Source organism: Bufo bufo, chromosome 5 (genome assembly GCF_905171765.1).
Source record: "Bufo bufo chromosome 5, aBufBuf1.1, whole genome shotgun sequence".
NCBI lineage: Eukaryota > Metazoa > Chordata > Amphibia > Anura > Bufonidae > Bufo > Bufo bufo.
Genome location: NC_053393.1, coordinates 361,884,387 through 361,906,135, shown reverse-complemented (window position 1 = coordinate 361,906,135; position 21,749 = coordinate 361,884,387). Strand labels below are relative to the sequence as shown.

Below are 21,749 nucleotides of genomic sequence, written 5' to 3'. Positions count from 1 at the left end.
AAAATACGGTACTTCTCTACTGTAAGAATAAAGGCCAATGCATGCAGGGCGTCACGTTACCGCAAAACGAACACGTTAAGTGACCATGAAGAAGCATGCTTTTCATATGCTTCACTATATGGCACGCAACGCACAGTTAAGAGCGGCAATACTTATACTTTCCATTGTGTTGTGTTCCGCTGTTACAGGGAACGCAACGCCCATGGTTAACCTAGCCTCTCACTGATAACTGATTAAGTAAATATGTTTTTTGCAGGACTAGAGACACTTGTATAAGTGACGGAATGGATAGTTAGTAGCACAAGACTCAAGCTGTAAACCATTTGAAAAATGCTGTCATTCAGCTAAGGCTATAAAACTTGTAAACTCAGATTGTTAGCTTAACTTTAAACATGACTATGGGATTCTACTAGGGAAATCATGTTTTACAATAAATGCCCCTTCCTGGATCCTCCCACTGCCCGATCTTCAGCACACAAAGGAGAAGGCAGCAGCTTCCTAGCCAGTAGTTCTGTGGTAATGACATGAATGTTGCCTTTCTTTCCTTCAAGGAATGTATAAAATTCATTTGCATATTAAATACAGAGGAGTCGGAGTACCCAAAACTGAGGAGTCTGAGTCAGACCATTTATCTACCAACTCCACAGCCCTGCTTTAAGGTGGCTCTGCACTTCGTCCTGGATGTAAAGAAAGCTACAATCCACTCACAGCAAACTATTATCTTGGAATTTGTGAGGAATTGAATAGTTTTGGACTGCTTATATAGCGTTCTTGCGCACACACACATTTATAACAGTGCCTTTGTTGTTTTTGTCCTATCTAAGAAAGGCTGAAAAAACGAGTTTGCAGGGGCAGTGTTCTGGCTGCAAGTGCCCAAACCCCTCTGTGATCTGCACGCCCAACCCCTCCCCATTGTATCCTGTGGCCCACCCTGTAATGATCTTGTGTCATCCTCTTCAGTTCTCGCCTGCACACTTCACTGCCGGGCACAGGCATGGGTAGTGCTCTGCTCACTATGGGCAGAGGTACAGGCATGGGTAGTGCTCGTGAGCTGGTTAATGCCACAGCTCTCCAGCAGAGGACAATGAGCCACGGCATGAACTTTATAAACTTTTTTTTTTTTTTTTGCCTTAATAGATGGGACAAAAACAACAAAGGTACTGTTATACTTGTGTGTGTGTGTGCAAGAACGCTATATAAGTAGTCCAAAACATGAAAACTTGGAGACAGACGCTCCCTTTAAGGGACATGCATAGCAAAACAACTACAATGATGTTATATATTTTGTTATGATATACTATTAATGTTAGCAGGGTTTGACTGCTACATGTAATTTAAGCAAAGGTTATCAATGTAAATGTATTAACCTTACGAATACAGTTTCAGTTTGAGTTTCAGCTCCTGAGTGAAAGGAGCAGTGGATCAACATGTGTATCCATTCAAACACGTCACTCTGTGCCCCCCATCGTTGAAATTGCTGGAGTTCAGCTCAGTCAGACCCCCAGCAATCTGACATCCCCTCTCTCAACTGTCACAGAGCCCAGCTAGTCACACATCACCTCATCCGAGTCCAGTCAGAGCGATGCGATTGCTATATAGTGAAGACAAGTCACAGGGGCCTGATGAGATACACCCAAAATTATTTAAAGACTTAGTGGGTGAGCTGGCAAAACCATTAAACAGATTTATTTAACCAATCATTAGTAACAGGAGTCGTCCCGGAAGATTGGAAATTGGCAAATGTCGTGCCCATTCACAAGAAAGGTAGTAGGGAGGAATCGAGCAACTATAGACCAGTGAGTCTGACATCAATAGTAGGCAAATTAATGGAAACCCTATTAAAGGATAGGATTGTGGAACATCTAAAATCCTATGGATTAGCAAGATGAAAAACAACATGGGTTTACTTCAGGGAGATCATGTCAAACAAATCTTATAGATTTTTTTGACTGGGTGACTAAAATAATAGACGGTGGAGGTGCAGTAGACATCGCATATCTAGATTTTAGTAAGGCTTTTGACACTGTCCACATAGAAGACTTATCAATAAACTGCAGTCATTGAGCATGGACTCCATATTGTTGAGTGGATTAGGCAGTGGCTGAGTGACAGACAGCAGAGGGTTGTAGTCAATGGAGAACATTCAAAACAAGGTCATGTTACCAGTGGGGTTCCACAGGGATCTGTACTGGGACCAATTTTGTTTAATATCTTCATAAGTGATATTGCAAAAGGCCTCAATGGTAAGGTTTTGTCTTTTTGCTGATGACACAAAGATATGTAACAGGGTTGATGTTCCTGGAGGGAAACGCTAAATGAAAAGGATTTAGGAAAACTAGAAGAATGGTCAGAACTCTGGCAACTGAAATTTAATGTGGATAAGTGCAAGATAATGCACCTGGGGCGTAAAAAACCCAAGGGCAGAATATAGAATATTTGACCACAGTCCTGACCTCAGTATCTGAGGAAAGGGATTTAGGAGTAATTATTTCAGAAGACTTAAAGGTGGGAGACAATGTAATAGAGCAGCACGAAATGCCAGCAGAATGCTTGGATGTATAGGAGAGGTATAAGCAGTAGAAAGAGTGAAGTGCTTATGCCGCTGTACAGAACACTGGTGAGGACCTCACTTGGAGTATTGTGCGCAGTACTGGAGGCCATATCTCCAGAGGGATATAGATACTCTAGAGAGAGTTCAGAGAAGAGCTACTAAACTAGTACATGGATTGCAGGATAAAACTTACACGGAAGGTTAAAGGACCTTAATATGTATAGCTTGGAAAGAAAGAAGAGACAGAGGGGATATGATAGAAACTGCTAAATACATAAAGGGAATCACTCGGTAAAGAGCATATTGAAAAGAAGAAAACTACACAAGAGGACACAGTTTTAAATTAGAGGGGCATAGGTTTAAAAGTAATATAAGGAAGTATTACTTTACTGAGAGAGTAGTGGATGCATGGAATAGCCTTCCTGCAGAAGTGGTAGCTGCAAATACAGTGAAGGAGTTTAAGCATGCATGGGATAGGCATAAGGCTATCCTTCATATAAGATAGGGCCAGGGACTATTAATAGGATTCAGATATATTGGGCAGACTAGATGGGCCAAATGGTTCTTATCTGCCGACACATTCTATGTTTCTATAGGATACTCTCTCACAATAATCTGATGTAAATGATTTGTATATTAAAATCTCAGGATGTTGGTCTGACAACAAATAGGTGACAAGTGGAATCTAGTAGAATTCTGCATGACTTTCTAAACTAAAGTTTGTTCTGTATATTCAGTACATAACATGATGTCTACCATATGTCACACTGCTTACTGAATAAGGCTTATTTTAAAATCTGTACTACAGCAAGAAACATCATTCAAAGAGTGGCAAGACCAGGCATAAAGAATCAAGAAAGGTATGAAAACTGGATAATATCTTTTGCTGTGTAGAATTGTGAAGAAAGGTGTCTAGAACACTCATTCCATTAGCATAAATATTCACTCTTCAGATCACTTTTAAGGGTATGTTCACATGGCAGAAACTTCACACTTTTTGGTGAGTGTTTCACATGCTTATCCGCGTCTGGTTGTTTCCAATGGGAGTTTGTGTTGCTTTGTAGATTTGAAATCCACATTGCAAAGTGACATGGATGTGCAGTTAAATCCATGGCAGAAATCTAAAGGTTGGGCTCTGATTTCTTGGATTTTGTTGCAGATTTTCAGGTGGACAAATCTGTTGTGTGAATATACCCTGATGAGAAAATTAATGCAGAGCTAATTTAGTATTGACTTACCTCTTCTATTTGTTTCCCACTTCACAATTTGGACACCATAGGGTTATTAACCCCTTCCCGACATCCACTGCACATGTATGGCGCAGTGGGAAGTGACTGACCGTATATAAGATGTGCTGATTGGGGTGGCACAAGAGCTGTGTTATTTCAGTACTGGTGCCTGGCTGTATCCGCCAGCATTGCTGAAAACGCCAGTGCGGGTGGATTAACCCCTTAGATGCTGCAGTCAGTGCTGACCACAGCATCTAAGATGCTTACAGAATGAGGGTGCTTCCTCTCTCTGTCGGCTCCCACGACGTGTTCTCGGGTTTGCATGGCACCTGGAAGCCCTAGAAAGTGTTTCAAAATTTTATGAAACAACTGTTAGTTTCAAACTGCTCACTACACCCCTAAAAAAATGTGCTTGGGTGGTGTGGTTTCCAAAATGAGGTCTCTTTTTAAGGGTTTTCCACTCTAGGGGTACCTCAGGGTTTCTTCAACTGCGAAATGGCGCCCGAAAACTATTCCTGGAAAATCTGCCCTCCAAATGGGGCGTTACCGAAGGTAACAAATTTGTGGGGTCCTGTTTCTTCTGTCACCCTTTGGGGGAACATTTTTTATATTTATTTTTTAGAAGAAATTTTTCATTTTCACAGCCACGTGTTTCTAGATTTAGTGTTGAGCGAAGCAAGCTTCAGATGCTTCATCTGTAGTCGCTTCATTCAAAACTTGGTAATAATACTGTACAGAGATCCGTCTCCGTACAGTATTACATTGTATGGGCTCCGATGAGCCAAAGTAAGTTATTTCTGAAGTCGATAACCATCTTAAAAACTTTAATCCGAACTCTGCTTTGGTTCCGAGATACTAGTCTGAACCAAAGCAAAGTTTTGTTTTCACTTTAAAAATCAACTCCTGAAGTTATTCAACGAAATCGCGAATGACTTACTTAGGCTCATTGGAGCCCATACATTCTAATACTGTACAGAGATGGATCTCCGTACAAAATTACCCTAGGCTCTCTTCGATCAACACTATCTAAAAGGAATTTATCGAGGGGTGTACTGACTCCACAGGCGTTTCATAGAATATAAAGGGGTTGTCTCACTTCAGCAAATAGCATTTATTATGTAGAGGAAGTTAATACAAGGCGCTTACTAATGTATTGAGATTCTCCATATTTCTTCCTTTGCTAGCTGGATTCTTTTTTCATTCACATTATACACTGCTTGCAGTGGTGGTCGTGCTTTCACACTACAGGAAAAAGCACTAGCCTATGCACTCCAATGGTTATGGCCACCAGAGAAGTCAGTGCTTTTTCCTTTAGTGTGCAAGCACAACCACTGCTGATGTGTTGCAGAGTGGTTGTAACCATGGAAACAAAAAAAGATTTAAAAAAAAAATCCTGCACAATGAAATAAATGAATATGCAGATTTGCATGGCTACATTTCTTAAAAAAAAAATAAAAAATCATTGAAAATAATGTACACAGTAGATGTAAATATTATATATAGACTAAGCCTTCATTCTGATATGCTAAAATCTGAGACTCTCAGCCAGTATACTTTGATTAAGGCTCCATTCAACATCCGAAAATGGGTCCGCATCCGTTCCGCAATATCGGGAACGGGTGCAGACCCGTTCATTCTCAATGGGGCAGAATGGGATGCGGAGAGCACACTATGTTCCGCATTTCCGGAGCGCGGCCCCAAACTTCCAGGCCACGGCTCCGCAAAAAAATAGAACATGTCCTATTCTTGTCCGCAATTGCGGACAAGAATAGAACATGTCCTATTCTTGTCCGCAATTGCGGACAAGAATGGACAGTTCTATGGGGGTGCTGCCCGTGTGTATTGCGGATCTGAAATTTGCGGATTCGGAATACACCACGGACGTGTGAATGGACCCTAAAACACCTGTGCCCGCCTACCAGCGTCAAGGTGGTCTCAGTCAGGCAGGACCTACTCTAAAACTATATATGCTGTTCGGTATCTATTCATTTTTCCATCTCACTGCACTGCCTTTTCCTATGGTGTGTAGTAAGCACAGCTACTGCTGCTGGACTGCACGGGTGGTCATAAGGCCTCATTCACACATACGTAAAAACCCGTCCTGAGTGCACGAGCGCACGGCGTCAGTGGTTGCTATGACACCCTGCACCTAGTGCCGCCGCTGTACAGTAATACACTCTTATCATACGAGTGTATTACTGTACAGCGGCGGCACGAAGCAGACATCGTCATAGCAACCAATGACGCCGTGCACTCAGAAAGATGGATTTTCACGGACCGTGGTCCGTGAAAATCCACGTATGTTTGAATGAGGCCTTACCCTTGGATACCAGCAGTGTATAATGGGATGGAAAAATGAATGAAGCCAGCAAAGCAGACAATATGGAGAATCTCAATAAATTAGTAAGTGTCTTGTATTAACTTTCTCTACATAATAAATGCTATTTGCTGAAGTGAGACAACCCCTTTAATTAGCTTGTAAATTCAGTTTTAAATAACTTAAAGGTTGTTTTTTCTAAAATAGGGTAATTTATGGGGTGGTTTCTATTATGTAAGCCCTTCAAAGTGACTTCAAAACTGATATGGGTCTTCAAAAAAGTTGGTTTTGAAAAATTGCTTCTAAAATCGTAAGCCTTCTGACATCCTAAAAAAATGTAATAACATTTACAAAATTATGCCAACATAAGGTAGATATTTTGAGGTATCGCGATCTGTCTTAGGCTACATGCACACGACCGTTGTGTGTTTTGCGGTCCACAAATTGCAGATCCGCAAAACATGGATGGCGTCCGTGTGCATTCCGCCATTTGCGGAACGGCACGGACAGCCATTGATATAACTGCCTATTCTTGTCCGCAAAACGGACAAGAATAGGACAGGTTATCTTTTTTTTGCGGACCACGGGACGGAGTAACTGATGCGGACAGCACACAGAGTGCTGTCCGCATATTTTGCAGCCCCATTGAAGTGAATGGGTCCGCATCCAAGCTGCAAAAACTGCGGCTCGGATGCGGACCAAAACAACGGTCGTGTGCATGAGGCCTTAAAAGCGGAGACATTCAAATGTAGAAAATTGTGACTTTTTCCAAATTCTCCATACATAAATGTAAAACCGACCCAGATTTATCACTAACATGAAGTACAGTGGGGAAGATTTATCAAAACTCTTGATCTTCTTGCATTGGCGTGGGTTGCGCCTAATTTATTAAGAGGCAGATATCTCTTAATAAATTAGGCTCATCTCTGCCCTGAGCCAAAAACTGAAGTCTACTCCAGCCAGTTTCTGGCGAAAGTTATACTAAATTTGTCGGGGTGCGCAAAGCCCCTCCTGCTAACTCCTGTCCCTTTTTGTCACCACTTTTCTAAAGCCGAAAAAGACTCAAATTATGGTGCACATATAGCATGCACCATAATGTGCTATTTTTTTTATGCCACAAGTGTGGCGTAAACTTTTTAATAAATGTGTCACGAGAAAACAGTCTCAGAATCGGTTGGATAAGTAAAAACATTTAAGTTATTTTAATGCAGTTCAGTAATCACCACATATAGTGACGCATCAGATTTGCAAAAATAGCCCTGGTCAGGAAGGTGAGAAATGACTGTGTCAGAAAAGGGTTAAACAACTACTTTGCCAAATTACCTGCATTGGTATTCTAACTATTTTACTATACCGTTTTTCCTATACATACTTGTGTGCCACCATGGTTACAGCTTACAACATGTCATGTGTTGTCTCATTTTGTCAGTCACATTATTGTATTTTTAAAATATAGCGTTATCCTGCAAGATATGAAGAAGAATATCCTTTGTGTGTATTTTACAGACATTTCATATAACGCCAGTAAAAAGCAATGAAGACGTGTTCAAACTTCTGGTATGTACTCGTACATTAGTTGCAGATTGACCAACTTTCTATGTCTGTCTCTTTAACCACTTTCCTACCGCCACACGACTTTCTATGCCGTGGCGGTAGGCTACTATCTGTAACCCTACGTATAAAAGCGGCGGGTTACATCGCGATCTGCCGGATGCCCGTACCGGCCCAGATTGCTGTGATCACGCTGTCATTAGACAGCTGCAGTCACAGGGAGATGTGCTGTGGCCAGCTGGAGCGGTGTGCTTGTAATACACGCTTGTAGCACTCTGCTACAAGCGTGTATAAAGCCTCATGCACACGTCCGTGAAACACGGACCGTGTGATACCGGCCTGGATTTCTTCTGAGTGCAGGAGCGCACGGCGCCATTGGTTGCTATGACGCCGTGCGCTTCCTGCTGCCGCCGCAGTACAGTGATACACTGGCCGGTATCACACGGTCCGTGTTTCACGGACGTGTGCATGAGGCTTAAGGCTTTCAGACTCGAGTTTGTATTTTCTCGCCGTGTTTGTGTGGGTTTTCTCCGGGTACTCCGGTTTCCTCCCACATTCCAAAGACATATTGTTAGGGACCTTAGATTGTGAGCACCATTTGGGACAGTTGGATGCTAATGTCTGTAAAGTGCTATGGAATATAGTAGCGCTATATAACTGCATAAAATAAATACAAATGATACAAACGTCTGCATCCGCTCTAAACGGATCAGTTTGTATTATCTTTAACATAGCCAAGACGGATCCGTCTTAAACACCATTGAAAGTCAATGGAGGACGGATCAGTTTTCTATTGTGCCGGATTGTGTTATAGAAAACGGATCCGTCCCCATTGACTTACATTGTGTGTCAGAACTGATCCGTTTGGCTCAGTTTCGTCAGACGGACACCAAAACGCCTCCAAAGCGGAATGGAGACGGCAAACTGATGCATTCTGAGCAGATCCTTTTCCATTCAGAATGCATTAGGGCAAAAATGATCCGCTTTGGACCGCTTGTGAGAGCCCTGACCGGATCTCGCAAACGGAAAGCTAAAACGCCAGTGTGAAAGTAGCCTTACATTGAGGAAGTTGAAAGCCGGCAGGGAGCACTTTTTCTTATGTAAGGCGCCACTTGCTGGCTTTAAAAATGAAATGTCAGCCTGCAGGCTGGGAATTAACCTCTTCCTTGACTGTGGCATTCACTTAAAAAAAAAAAAAAATATGTAAGAGATATAACAATAGTTACCAGTATTAGCAATAGTAATTAGACACCAATACAAACATCCTGTACCTTTTTCATTCATATAAAATATATATTTATTAGTTTTAGCAATAGTATAGTGGAATTTGTATTTGTAAAATATACAAACCTACACACATTTGTTTATTTAAAAAATCTAGGTATTTGTTTTGGCTATGTTTTATATAGCAGTTTTTTTTCTGTTTTTAAAATATACAAAAAATGTATAATAAAAATAAACCTTAAAATGTAAAAATTTCCCCAAGATGAATACCTTAGGCGAATGACATAAACAAAAAAGTAACTTTCAAGGGGCTTATAGCGTTTTGACACTGTACAACATTTTTCTGGCAGTACGGTGCTATAGAACCAGCAATAGGAAAATAGGCCGCCAAATACCAAAATGCGCTTCAGTCTTTTGAAGTCTTGCGGCCGGCCCCACCAGTAGATAAATTACATAAATAGTGCTTATTTTCAGAGTACAATAGTACGGTAATGGTTTTAGAAATGTTTTGTCTTGAAACCTTTTGTAATATAAAAAAAAAATTATAAGAAAGGAAAAACTTTTTTTTTTTTTTTCATAATTTTCCAAAAAAAATCTTAATTTAAAAAATATATATTATTTCCATCATCTAATAGCACAAAAGAAAGGTGTAAGGTGTCCAGAGAAAAATTAATATCAAATAAATGTAGGCTAGCTCAGAAATGAATCTGTTATTTGCAGTAAGATAGACTCATTGCTACAACTGAAAAACTGGCCTGGTAAAGAAGGGGGATAAACACTCCGGTAATGAAGTTGTTAAATAAACCCTCCCCTCTTCAGGCTTCCTCCCCTCTTAAACTTCTATGGCCAGCATGTAATTTAATCCTTCACCCTAAGTTCACACTTGCGCGTTTTACAGCGCGTTCAAACGCGCTGTAAAACGCATAACCGATGCAAACCAATGCTTCCCTATGGGACTGGTTCACATTTTCGCGTTTTACAGCGCGTTCGAACGCGCTGAAAAACGCCCGACGCATAAACAAGTTCTTGAGCTTCTTTGGGGCGTTTTGTCGCGCGTTTGCGGCCATAGGACACTGCTGTCAATCACACAAACGCGCGTAATACGTGCGTTGACTATGGACAAAAACGCGCGTTAAACGCGCATATCAAATACGCTCAGGTCTGAACCCAGTGTCAGTGAGCTGGCAGCCAGCCTGGTCTCTCGAGAAGGATTTAGCAGAGAAAAACACTTTTTTCTGCAAAGATGTTACAAAGTTTCTTATTTACCTGTACTGATGATTTCTGCAAAGTTTCTTGAAACAACAGGGACCATTTTAAAGGACCTTTCATGGGTTTTTGTAGCACAAACTGGTATGTTTAGGCCACAGTAGATGCAAACGCTTTTTTATTTTTATAAATACCCCTCTGCTGTGTCCTCCACAGTTTTTGGTGCCCTGTATGTTAATTAGGACCATCTGTACAGGGAGTAGAAGACATCTAGTTTCCTCAGTGGGCATCTCCTCCCTGTCTGTGACACCATCCAGTCGGAGCAGACTGCGTCACAGCCATGGAGAAGTTGAGCTGTTCTTGTGATATTTGGTAAATCTCCCGAGAACAGCTCACCTTTTTCCTCGCTGTGATACAGTCCGCTGCCATTGGACAGACTTGATGATGTTGAGATCATGGCTCTGGGGGGGGACTTCCATGATTTCTTTACACTGAAGATAGTTCATAATGACATTCTGTATGTTTGGGGTTGTTGTTCTGCTGCAGAATAAATTTGGAGCCAATCGGACTCCTCTCTGATGGTAATGCATGATGGATAAGTATCTGCCTTTATTTCTCAGCATTGAGGACACCATTAGTCTGGACCAAATCCTAAACTCCATTTGCTTAAATACAGTATCAAACTTGCAAGGAACCTCCGCCATGCTTGGGCAAACAAACTTCTTTCTGTTACAGCCAGATATTTAAAATTTTGGCTCATCAGTACAGAGCACCTACTGCCATTTTTTGCACCGCAGTTTTCATGCATAGTTGAGTTGAGACCACTTCTGGCCAGACCTCTCCAAACATTAGATGGGCATGCCTGGGTCACACTGGTTTCTGTGAGTTCTGAGCTGATGGCACTGCTGGACATCTTCTGATTTTGAAGATAAGTAAGTATGATGTGTATTGCAAATTTGGGCTGCATTTCAGCAAATGGAGTTGGGGTTTTGGTCAGGATTAATGGTCTGCTCAATGCAGAGAAATACAGGCAGATACTTAACCCTCATGTTCTCAATCAGGGAGGCTTTTTATTGGCTCCAAATTTATTCTGCAGTAGGACAATGACCCCAAACATACAGCCAATGTCAAAAAAGTTTTCTTCAATGTAAAAAGAGCAAATCTCCTGGAAATGATGATATGGCCCCCACAGAGCCCTGGTCTCAACATCGAATCTGTCTGGGATTACATGAAGAGACAGAAGCATTTGGGCAAGCCTACATCCACAGAAAATCTGTGGTTAGTTTTTCTAAGATTTTTTTGAACAACTTCCTGCCGACTTCAGTCACAAACTGTGTGCAAATGTGCCTCAAAGAATTAATACTGTTTGGGTAGTCTCTTTTAAAATACCAAATGAAAGCAGAAATATGTATATCATTTTCTGTTGATATATTCCAGTTTAAAAGGGATTTTTGTACTGTATATATGAAGGGTGGGGGTCAAAAGTCTAGGACTCCCACCAATGAGCTGTTTGAGAATACATTAGCGCTTCTGTGAGTGCCGTGGCCTTCTCAGTGCTCACCAAGCACAGTGCCATACATTGCACAGCAGCTGTGCTTGGTATCGAAGCTCGGCCTCATTCACTGAGCTGCACCTATGCCACGTGACCAATGAACTGGTCGTCACTGGCCTAGGGAAAGCAGAGAGAAGGAAGTGGCACTACTGCTAGCGCCACTGCCTTCTCTAACAGCTCATTGGTGGGGTTCCCGATTGTGTCGTACTCCCACTGATCAGATACTGATGACCGATTATCATATTCATAACGTTCTTTAAGTATAGGACAAAAGGGTATATTTGAATTTATGTCTGCACTGCAGTACAAGCAGAACAGACCACGTTTTCCATAGTGTTCATAGCTCATATCATAGTTTTCTTACGGTAAGTTTTACATAATGCTGCTGTCTTTGAATAGCGTAAATACTACAGGAAATAATCTTTTATATGTTTTGTGACGTATAACTGTATGATTTTCTAAAACCTATGTCTTGAATGAATGGTTTTATTTTGTTAGAAAACCTTTGCAGTTGCAAATGAGTCTGATGTAGCATTTGCGGAAAAGGTTAAAGAATTGTTCTCCGTTGCACTAACGAAATACAAAGAGCTAAAACTCGAAGAAATAGTAAGTCTCCCTTTGTTCTGTTATCTTTAGTTCTAACTGTATGTGAATATTCTTCTGTATTCCCTTGATTTGTGTTTGTTTTCATATGAGGACTTTTCACTCTAAAGCAGGGGTGTCAAACTCAAATTCATCGGGGGCCGCATCAGCAGTTTAGTCACCCTCAAAGGGCCGGAAAACTTACAGTTACTTGGCTTGGCCCTTGGGGATCTCGGACGCCACTTCCACACTTTGGCCGGGGGCTCGGTGGAGCTGATGAGGTGTTTTATCCTAATGAGAAAGATTTCATAATAAGTATTTAGAGATAATAACAGCCCCTCTGTGCCAGTAATAACAGCCCCCTTTGCCAGTAATAACAGCCCCCCCTTTGCCAGTAATAACAGCCCCCCCTTTGCCAGTAATAACAGCCCCCCCTTTGCCAGTAATAACAGCCCCCCCTTTGCCAGTAATAACAGCCCCCCCTTTGCCAGTAATAACAGCCCCCCTTTGCCAGTAATAACAGCCCCCCCTTTGCCAGTAATAACAGCCCCCCCTTTGCCAGTAATAACAGCCCCCCCTTTGCCAGTAATAACAGCCCCCCCTTTGCCAGTAATAACAGCCCCCCTTTGCCAGTAATAACAGCCCCCCTTTGCCAGTAATAACAGCCCCCCTTTGCCAGTAATAACAGCCCCCCCTTTGCCAGTAATAACAGCCCCCCCTTTGCCAGTAATAACAGCCCCCCCTTTGCCAGTAATAACAGCCCCCCGTTTGCCAGTAATAACAGCCCCCCTTTGCCAGTAATAGCAGCCCCCAGTAATAACAGCCCCCAGTAATAACAGCCCCTCTGTGCCAGTAATAACAGCCCCCCTTTGCCAGTAATAACAGCCCCCCCTTTGCCAGTAATAACAGCCCCCCCTTTGCCAGTAATAACAGCCCCCCCTTTGCCAGTAATAACAGCCCCCCCTTTGCCAGTAATAACAGCCCCCCTTTGCCAGTAATAACAGCCCCCCTTTGCCAGTAATAACAGCCCCCCTTTGCCAGTAATAACAGCCCCCCTTTGCCAGTAATAACAGCCCCCCCTTTGCCAGTAATAACAGCCCCCCCTTTGCCAGTAATAACAGCCCCCCCTTTGCCAGTAATAACAGCCCCCCCTTTGCCAGTAATAACAGCCCCCCGTTTGCCAGTAATAGCAGCCCCCAGTAATAACAGCCCCCAGTAATAACAGCCCCTCTGTGCCAGTAATAACAGCCCCCAGTAATAACAGCCCCCCCTTTGCCAGTAATAACAGCCCCCCCTTTGCCAGTAATAACAAACAGCCCCCCCTTTGCCAGTAATAACAAACAGCCCCCCCTTTGCCAGTAATAACAAACAGCCCCCCCTTTGCCAGTAATAACAAACAGCCCCCCCTTTGCCGCCAGTAATAACAAACAGCCCCCCCTTTGCCGCCAGTAATAACAAACAGCCCCCCCTTTGCCGCCAGTAATAACAAACAGCCCCCCCTTTGCCGCCAGTAATAACAAACAGCCCCCCCTTTGCCGCCAGTAATAACAAACAGCCCCCCTTTGCCAGTAATAACAAACAGCCCCCCCTTTGCCGCCAGTAATAACAAACAGCCCCCCCTTTGCCGCCAGTAATAACAAACAGCCCCCCCTTTGCCGCCAGTAATAACAAACAGCCCCCCCTTGCCGCCAGTAATAACAAACAGCCCCCCCTTTGCCGCCAGTAATAACAAACAGCCCCCCCTTTGCCGCCAGTAATAACAAACAGCCCCCCCCTTTGCCGCCAGTAATAACAAACAGCCCCCCCTTTGCCGCCAGTAATAACAAACAGCCCCCCCTTTGCCGCCAGTAATAACAAACAGCCCCCCCTTTGCCGCCAGTAATAACAAACAGCCCCCCCTTTGCCGCCAGTAATAACAAACAGCCCCCCCTTTGCCGCCAGTAATAACAAACAGCCCCCCCTTTGCCGCCAGTAATAACAAACAGCCCCCCCTTTGCCGCCAGTAATAACAAACAGCCCCCCCTTTGCCGCCAGTAATAACAAACAGCCCCCCCTTTGCCGCCAGTAATAACAAACAGCCCCCCCTTTGCCGCCAGTAATAACAAACAGCCCCCCCTTTGCCGCCAGTAATAACAAACAGCCCCCCCTTTGCCGCCAGTAATAACAAACAGCCCCCCCTTTGCCGCCAGTAATAACAAACAGCCCCCCCTTTGCCGCCAGTAATAACAAACAGCCCCCCCTTTGCCGCCAGTAATAACAAACAGCCCCCCCTTTGCCGCCAGTAATAACAAACAGCCCCCCCTTTGCCGCCAGTAATAACAAACAGCCCCCCTTTGCCGCCAGTAATAACAAACAGCCCCCCCTTTGCCGCCAGTAATAACAAACAGCCCCCCCTTTGCCGCCAGTAATAACAAACAGCCCCCCCTTTGCCGCCAGTAATAACAAACAGCCCCCCCTTTGCCGCCAGTAATAACAAACAGCCCCCCCTTTGCCGCCAGTAATAACAAACAGCCCCCCCTTTGCCGCCAGTAATAACAAACAGCCCCCCCTTTGCCGCCAGTAATAACAAACAGCCCCCCCTTTGCCGCCAGTAATAACAAACAGCCCCCCCTTTGCCGCCAGTAATAACAAACAGCCCCCCCTTTGCCGCCAGTAATAACAAACAGCCCCCCCTTTGCCGCCAGTAATAACAAACAGCCCCCCCTTTGCCAGTAAAAGTATTGTACATAATAAAAATAATAAAAAAAAACACATACTTACCTCCATGTGAGTGATGCGATGCAGGCCTCTTCTGGCCTGTGTCCCACGCTGTATGGCTCAGGCAGCGCGATGACGTCATCGCGTCGCCTGTTCCGGCCTCTGATAGTCTGCAGGCACTAGGCCGGCAGCCTATCAGAGGAAGGGAAAGGGACACGCCTCTCCCTACCGCAGCACAGGCAGGCATCTGTATCGCTGTCCTGAGGACGGCGATACAGATGACTGGAGATGAGCGCTTCCACAATGGAAGCGCTCATCTCCCTGTGCTCAGCCGCCGCCGCCAGCTCGCTCGCCTGCCGCATATCGGCGGCGGCTGCGCGGGCCACATGACGAGGTCTGGCGGGCCGGATTCGGCCCGCGGGCCTTGTGTTTGACACCCGTGCTCTAAAGCTTTTCATCAAGTACTCTAGCTCTCATTCCTCCTCAGGCCTGTTTCACATTGGTGTTAATGGTTCTAGCAGGACATTAACACCAGTGTGAAACAGGCCTTAGGTTGTTTTTTTGTTTTGTTTTTTCCCCCCTCCAAATTGATCTAATTTGCAGTTTTATCCACCCATACTTGAATCAGGGCATGTGAGACTAACCAGTTTATTTTCTACCTCCACATATTGAAAATGCCCTGTGTAACTTGATTTATAACAGATGTAACTTCTGCTAATGTCTATCATTTGTTAGTGAAAAAGTCATCATTATGTTTATCTGTCTGTTATCTATCCCTGACACTGCACGTAGAGGAGTAGTTATTGAAGGGAAGGAGAAGCTTGTGCATCCTGTATTACACAGCTCCACTACAGGACATAGCCAACAGCAACTGAAATCAAAACTGATTTGCCGCAGTAGGCTAATAACATTAGAATGGGGCTTATTCAGATGACCGTATATTTGTGTCCGCATCCGTTTTGCAATTTTGTGGAACGGATGCAGACCCATTCATTTCAATACTCATTGTGGAACGGATGCAGACCCATTCATTTCCGTACTTCCATTCTGTGGTACCGCAAAAAATATAGAACATGTCCTATTCTTGTCTGTTTTTGCAGAAAAGAATAGGCATTTGTATCATAGGGCTGGCTGTTCTGTTCCGTGCAATGTGGAACACACGTGGCCAGGATCCGCAATTTGCAAAATGGATAGAATCATCTGAGTGAGCCCTAAGTTTTTATAAATAGTGGTATTTGGACAAAGTGATAGAACAGCGATATCTGTTGGATAGGATACATTTCATATTAGTGGAACAACCCCTTTAATTGTAAACATGCCCCTCTTTAGATAGCGGTCATTTGATGTGCACAGAACTAAACTCCTCAGGCTAGGGATATTAAAACCGCCAATTAGAAACCATGATCATTGAGCCTTACTGACATAAAAATGATGGAATTACACATTTTCACATTATCCAAGCCCCATCTTCACAGGTCTCCTTATTAGTATTATACTGGGGTGTTGTCATTATTATAATATTCTGTGGAAATATTTCCTGTAGTATATTTTGTTTGTGTTTAGTTCTGCACAGAAGCGGAGCACAGTTCACCTGAGGAACTTGTGGGGTCTTCTGATAATCACAATGATCATGGTAAGTTTGACACAACTGATGTTTTATGTTCATTATTCCTTTGGATGCATGCACTTTACAAGTAAAATGAAAGTCTTGCTTTTTACAGCAACATGAAATTTAAACAGAGATCCATCTTTGCATAGGCTACTCTTTCAATCATTTCATTTTTATTCAAAACCATACAAAATGTTAATTCTTCATGAAGAAAATTAGCAGTAAACATATCATGTCATCGCTTGGTTACTGTGGTCTTAAAGGAGCACTCCAACAAAACTGTTTATTCTTTGACCTGTTATAAAGGTACATGATGTAAACAGTAGTGAAGGTTGTCTTTCCAGTGACTGCATTTGTGAGTTATAACGTCACTACTGATCCTCAGCTGTGTCATGTGACCAACAGTAACTTCTCTATTTATTCCTATGAGATGACCATTAAGACTCCCATAGGAATAGATGGAGAAATTGGCTTCCTGCCCAAACACCACAAGATCTTATGTGTGGGCAGGAAGCCATTTTCTCCATCTATTCATATGGGAGCCTTAATGGTCGTCTCATAGGAATGAATAGAGAAGTCACTGACTTCCTGTCCTGTGTCAGTTGGAGAGTCAGTGTTGGTCACATGACACAGCTGAGGATCAGAAGGGAGCTTATAACTCACAACTACAGCCACTGGTAAAGAGATTAACTTTACTAAAGTTCATGTACCTTTCTAACAGGTCAAAGAATAATGATTTTTATTTTTTTCGTGGGAATGCTGCTTTAACATATATGTTCAACTAATGATGGCCTATCCTAGGCTATGGTGACACAAGCCACTGATCAACATCCATGCTGCTGGCAGCAGCCATGTGTAAAGATCCAGCTTCCGTCACATTGTTCTCATTTACCATGTGATGGATAATGTAATGTTTTTTTCTGACTTTTACATTTAAGCATTTTTGCTGTCATCTGCTTATTTTTATATTACAGTATTTTTTGGACTATAAGACACACCTTTTTAACACCAAGGGGCCTGCAGAAGCAATGGCTGGCTATACATTTCCACTGTAGAGAGACTTAGACCTCCGTTTTTTTTAGTTTTTTTTTTCTTTTTCTTTCATAATTTGTTATAAATAAGTAAAAAGAATTTACTAGAATCCTAACTTACAATGCATTCAGAAAGTCTTCGGACCCTTTCACTTTTTTCACACTGTATTATGTTGCGGCCTTGTGCTAGAATACAAGAAATGTCAATTTCTCCCCATTAATCTACACTCAATACTCCATAATTAGAAAGTGAAAACAGAATATTAGAAATGTTTGAAAATGTATTAAATTGGAAAAAAAAAATCATATGGACAAAAGTATTCAGACTCTTTGCTATGATACTTGAAATTTAGTTCTGTGGGACTCCCATGTCTCCTTATCTTTGAGGTGTTTCTACAACTTGAATGGAGGCCACCTGTGGTCAATTCAGTTGACTGGACATGATTTGGAAAGACACACCTCTGTCTATGTAAGGTCTCGCAGAGACAGGATTGTTTGGAGGCACAGATCTGGAGAAGGGTCCAAAAATGTCTGCTGCACTGAAAGTTACCAAGAGCACAGTTGGTTCTGTAATTTCTAAATGGAAGACGTTTGGACTAGGCCTCTTACTAGAGCTAGTTGCCCTACCAAACTAAGTAATTAGGGGAAAAGGGGAAAGATGAGAGAGATGACCAAGAACACAATGGTCACTCTGGCTGAGCTCCAGAGATCCTGTGTGCAGATTGACCAAACTTTCAGAAGATTAACCATCACTGCAGCACTCAACCAATTTTGGCTTTATGCCAGAGTGGCCAGAAAGAAGCCTTTAATTAGTAAAAGACACATGAAAGCCTGCCTGGAGTTTGCAAAACCAATATTTAACTTTTTGGCTTCAATTCTAAACGTAAATGGTGGGAGAAAACCAAGCACTGCTCATGACCAACGCCAATCTTACAATGAAGCATGGTGGTGGTTGCATCATGCTGTGGGGGGTGTTTTCCAGTGGCTGGTCACGGTTGAGGGAAAGTTAAATGGAGCAAAGTATTGGGCCTTAGGTTCACCTTCCAAAAAATGACCCTAAGCACACAGCCAAGACAACCAAGGAGTGGCTTAGGAATAGTTATGTGAATGCCCTTGAGTGAGTGGCTAAGCCAGAGGATTGGCTTGAATTGAGCATCTCTGAAGGGCACCTGAAAAATGGCTGTCCACTGACTGTCCCCATCCAACCTAACAAAGTTTGAGAGGATCTGCAGAGAACAATGGCAGAAAATCTCAAATCAGGTGGGCAAACCTTGTTGCATCATAGAAGACTGGAGGCTGTAATCACTGCTTCAAAGGTGCTTCAAGTCCTGAGTAAAGGGTCTGAATACTTGTGACAATGCAATATTTTTTATTTTTCAATAAATCAGCAAAGAGTTTAAACGTTCTGTTTTCACTTTGTCATTATAGGGCATTGAGTGCTGAATGATGGGGGGGGGGGGGAATTTTTTAGTTTTTTTATTTTAGCACTAAAGGCTGCAACATGACAAAATATGGAAAAAGTGAAAAGACCTGAAGACTTTCCCAGATGAATTGTACGATCATTTGAGCAATGGGTGGTCTAGATATTGCGGTCATAATGCAAATAGTATAAATACACCTATCTTGCAGCCAAGTTAGCGTGCCGTCACACTGCAGATTTTGTGGCAGAAAATTCAGCGGAAATCTGTTTCACTAACTAGTCGGTACCGAAGCAGAGTTCGGTTTCAAGTTTTAAAGTTGTTTTCCAACTGCCGAAGTTATTTAATGAAGTAACTCTCTACTTCGCAAATAACTTACTTCGGCTCATCGGAGCCCATACATTTTAATACTGTATGGAGACGGATCTCCGTACATTATTATTTCGAAGTTTTGAATGAAGCGACTTAGGATGTAGCATCCGAAGCTCGCTTTGCTCAATACTAATCATTACTCTCATATCTGCGACACTTGGCTCAAACTTTGCACTAAGAAACAGATCTTGAACAAGATATAGGTGTATTATGTAGGAGTATCAGGAAAGACGTAAGATTCATCCTAGAGCTGTCATACCATGATATCATATACACTGTTTAAAAGCACAGACATCTCTGCAGCTGTTTAAAACGATACCTTTCGTTTGTATGTTTAATCAGCCCTACCACGCAGTTTATCTGGTTTAATAGGGTTGATCATGGTGACAGAGGCTGTTTAATGAGCACACAGAGTCTGTATATGAAAATTGAGGAAGGTTTGTAGCAAATCCTCGTCACAGACGTGGGCTGCAGTTTACTAGAGATCCTGCTCATTTGTTTTTATTTGCTGTTGTTTACACGGAGACTGTGATTTGGAGGGATAAAAATTAACCCATCTATGATATCTTACACTTTTCATTTCAGAGCAAACAAATTCTTTTCTGCCCCAAGCAACAAATACGATTGAATATGAAAGAATAAATTCAGCAGCAGGTTCTCCAGTTCATTCATTACCAGTGCAATGCATCTCCAGTCCCACATCTCCTGCAGACTGCCAGCCAAACTCGCCTATCAGAAATCAGCCAAACAATCCAGACACCTCATCCATTGCTTCAAGATCACCAACAAACATATGTGAGGACAGTGACGCCTCAAACAAGCTATCCGCAACAAACCCGGCAAATGACAGTAAGTGTCATACTAAAGAAACCAACTTCAAGGACACCATTTTATAGCTTTAGGGACCCTGTGAGCAATGTGCAAAGATTTCAGACTTTCTTGTGTCACAGTGCTGTTTTATGAAGCCAGATGTATTCATGAGCTGCATCCGTTATACTTCCTATAGGGAAGAAGCTGTCCGTAGAGAAAATCTGACTGACGAATCCCAGTGATGGGTAACCTCCGGCGAAACTACGACTCCAAGCATACTCCAGTCATTTCTATGGAGTTCTGAAAACAGCCAAGCAAGGGGGCATCTTGGGAGTCGTAGTTTTACCACAGCTGGAGGGCCGGAGGTTCGCCATCGCAGGACTAATGAATCTTGTGATTACATTTGACTTTTGCATGTTGTTATAATATCACTGCTTGTTTCCTCCACAGACCCATGTGCTGGAACTGAAGTAGACCTGTCGATGGAAAGTGACGATTGCGTTGCTGCTGAAGCAGCTTGCAGTGATGATGAAGATGTATAGAATCTGTACAGGTGTATAAAGCCAGTAATAAATGTTAAAAACCCCTGTCAGGCCCCAAACACATTTTGTAGTTAGGGTTTTGCCCCACTACACTTTTTTACTTTTTATGGTGTTTTTTTGGCTTTTAAAAAACCACCATTTTGTTCATGTGTTTTTATACAAGCATTTTTTGGGGTGGCATTGTTTAATCATGTTTTTTTGTTTTTGTTTTTTATACTTTTTTCCCCATTTGGACGTTTATGTGAAAATGGCCACACCTCAGAGCATGCTGTGATTTGAAAAAAAATAAAAAAAATTCTACCAGAGGCTGGCTGAAAAGTGATTGCCAGGGGTTTTTGGTAAAGGTTTCTGCTTTGTGTGGTGGAATCTGGTCATGTTTTTTGGAGCTAAATCTAATCTCCTGTAAACACAGCGTTCTGTAAAATTTCTGTTCTGTAAAAGAACCCTTCCCCTATAGTGATACTAAAAATAGACTCCTCTTTTAAGGAATGCCCCTCTTCAACCACATATTTTATAAATCCATTCTCCCTGTTTTCTAAGCAAGCTTTTGTCTGTAACTATTGTTTTAGCGTTTTCCTTTTTCTCAGTTTAGACATGCACATACTCCTATAGACTTTATTTTTAATTTTTTTTACTGTGAATAAATAACGGATTCCTCAAATGCTTTTAAGGTTTTCATTATAAGTAAATTATTATTTTAATGTTGTAGCTGTTTTGCAGAAACTGCGATATGACCTCAAAATGTGAATGTAAAGTTTGTCATATTGTAGGGCCGCACCTCCCTCCTGCATTGTGTGTAGACAGCAGGTTTGTGTGCTTTGACAACTGCAGTGAATCAGATTAAAGAAGCTATCACATAAAGCATTTTTATGCCACAAAGCCCTGGAAGACCATTAAAGTTGTTCATTCCGTACTATTTCTTATATTTTTTTTTTTATAATCAAAAGGTTTTTGTTAGAAATCTGCATATACATACTACACTGCTCAAAAAAATAAAGGGAACACTTAAACAACACAATGTAACTCCAAGTCAATCACACTTCTGTGAAATCAAACTG

At 42.4% G+C, this 21,749-nt stretch overlaps 1 protein-coding gene and 1 long non-coding RNA gene across 5 annotated transcripts in view; one reads left to right on the top strand and one right to left on the bottom strand.

Moving 5' to 3' along the window:
* Positions 1-21,345, top strand: part of LOC121001761 (dentin sialophosphoprotein-like) — a 113,337-nt gene extending 91,992 nt beyond the window's left edge. For all 4 annotated transcript variants that reach the window (XM_040432968.1, XM_040432970.1, XM_040432971.1 and 1 more), the window contains 6 exons: positions 3,360-3,411; positions 7,604-7,654; positions 12,129-12,236; positions 16,473-16,542; positions 19,925-20,188; positions 20,600-21,345. In XM_040432968.1, coding sequence (XP_040288902.1) covers positions 3,360-3,411; positions 7,604-7,654; positions 12,129-12,236; positions 16,473-16,542; positions 19,925-20,188; positions 20,600-20,691 — 637 coding nt within the window. In that variant the 3' untranslated portion in view covers positions 20,692-21,345. The remainder of the gene's footprint in view (positions 1-3,359; positions 3,412-7,603; positions 7,655-12,128; positions 12,237-16,472; positions 16,543-19,924; positions 20,189-20,599) is intronic.
* LOC121001762 lies at positions 895-20,522 on the bottom strand. The gene is made up of 3 exons (XR_005779131.1): positions 20,400-20,522; positions 5,783-5,786; positions 895-905 (listed from the first exon to the last, which is right to left on the bottom strand). It is a non-coding gene; the product is annotated as an uncharacterized LOC121001762 (long non-coding RNA).
* Positions 21,346-21,749: the final 404 nt, after the last annotated feature.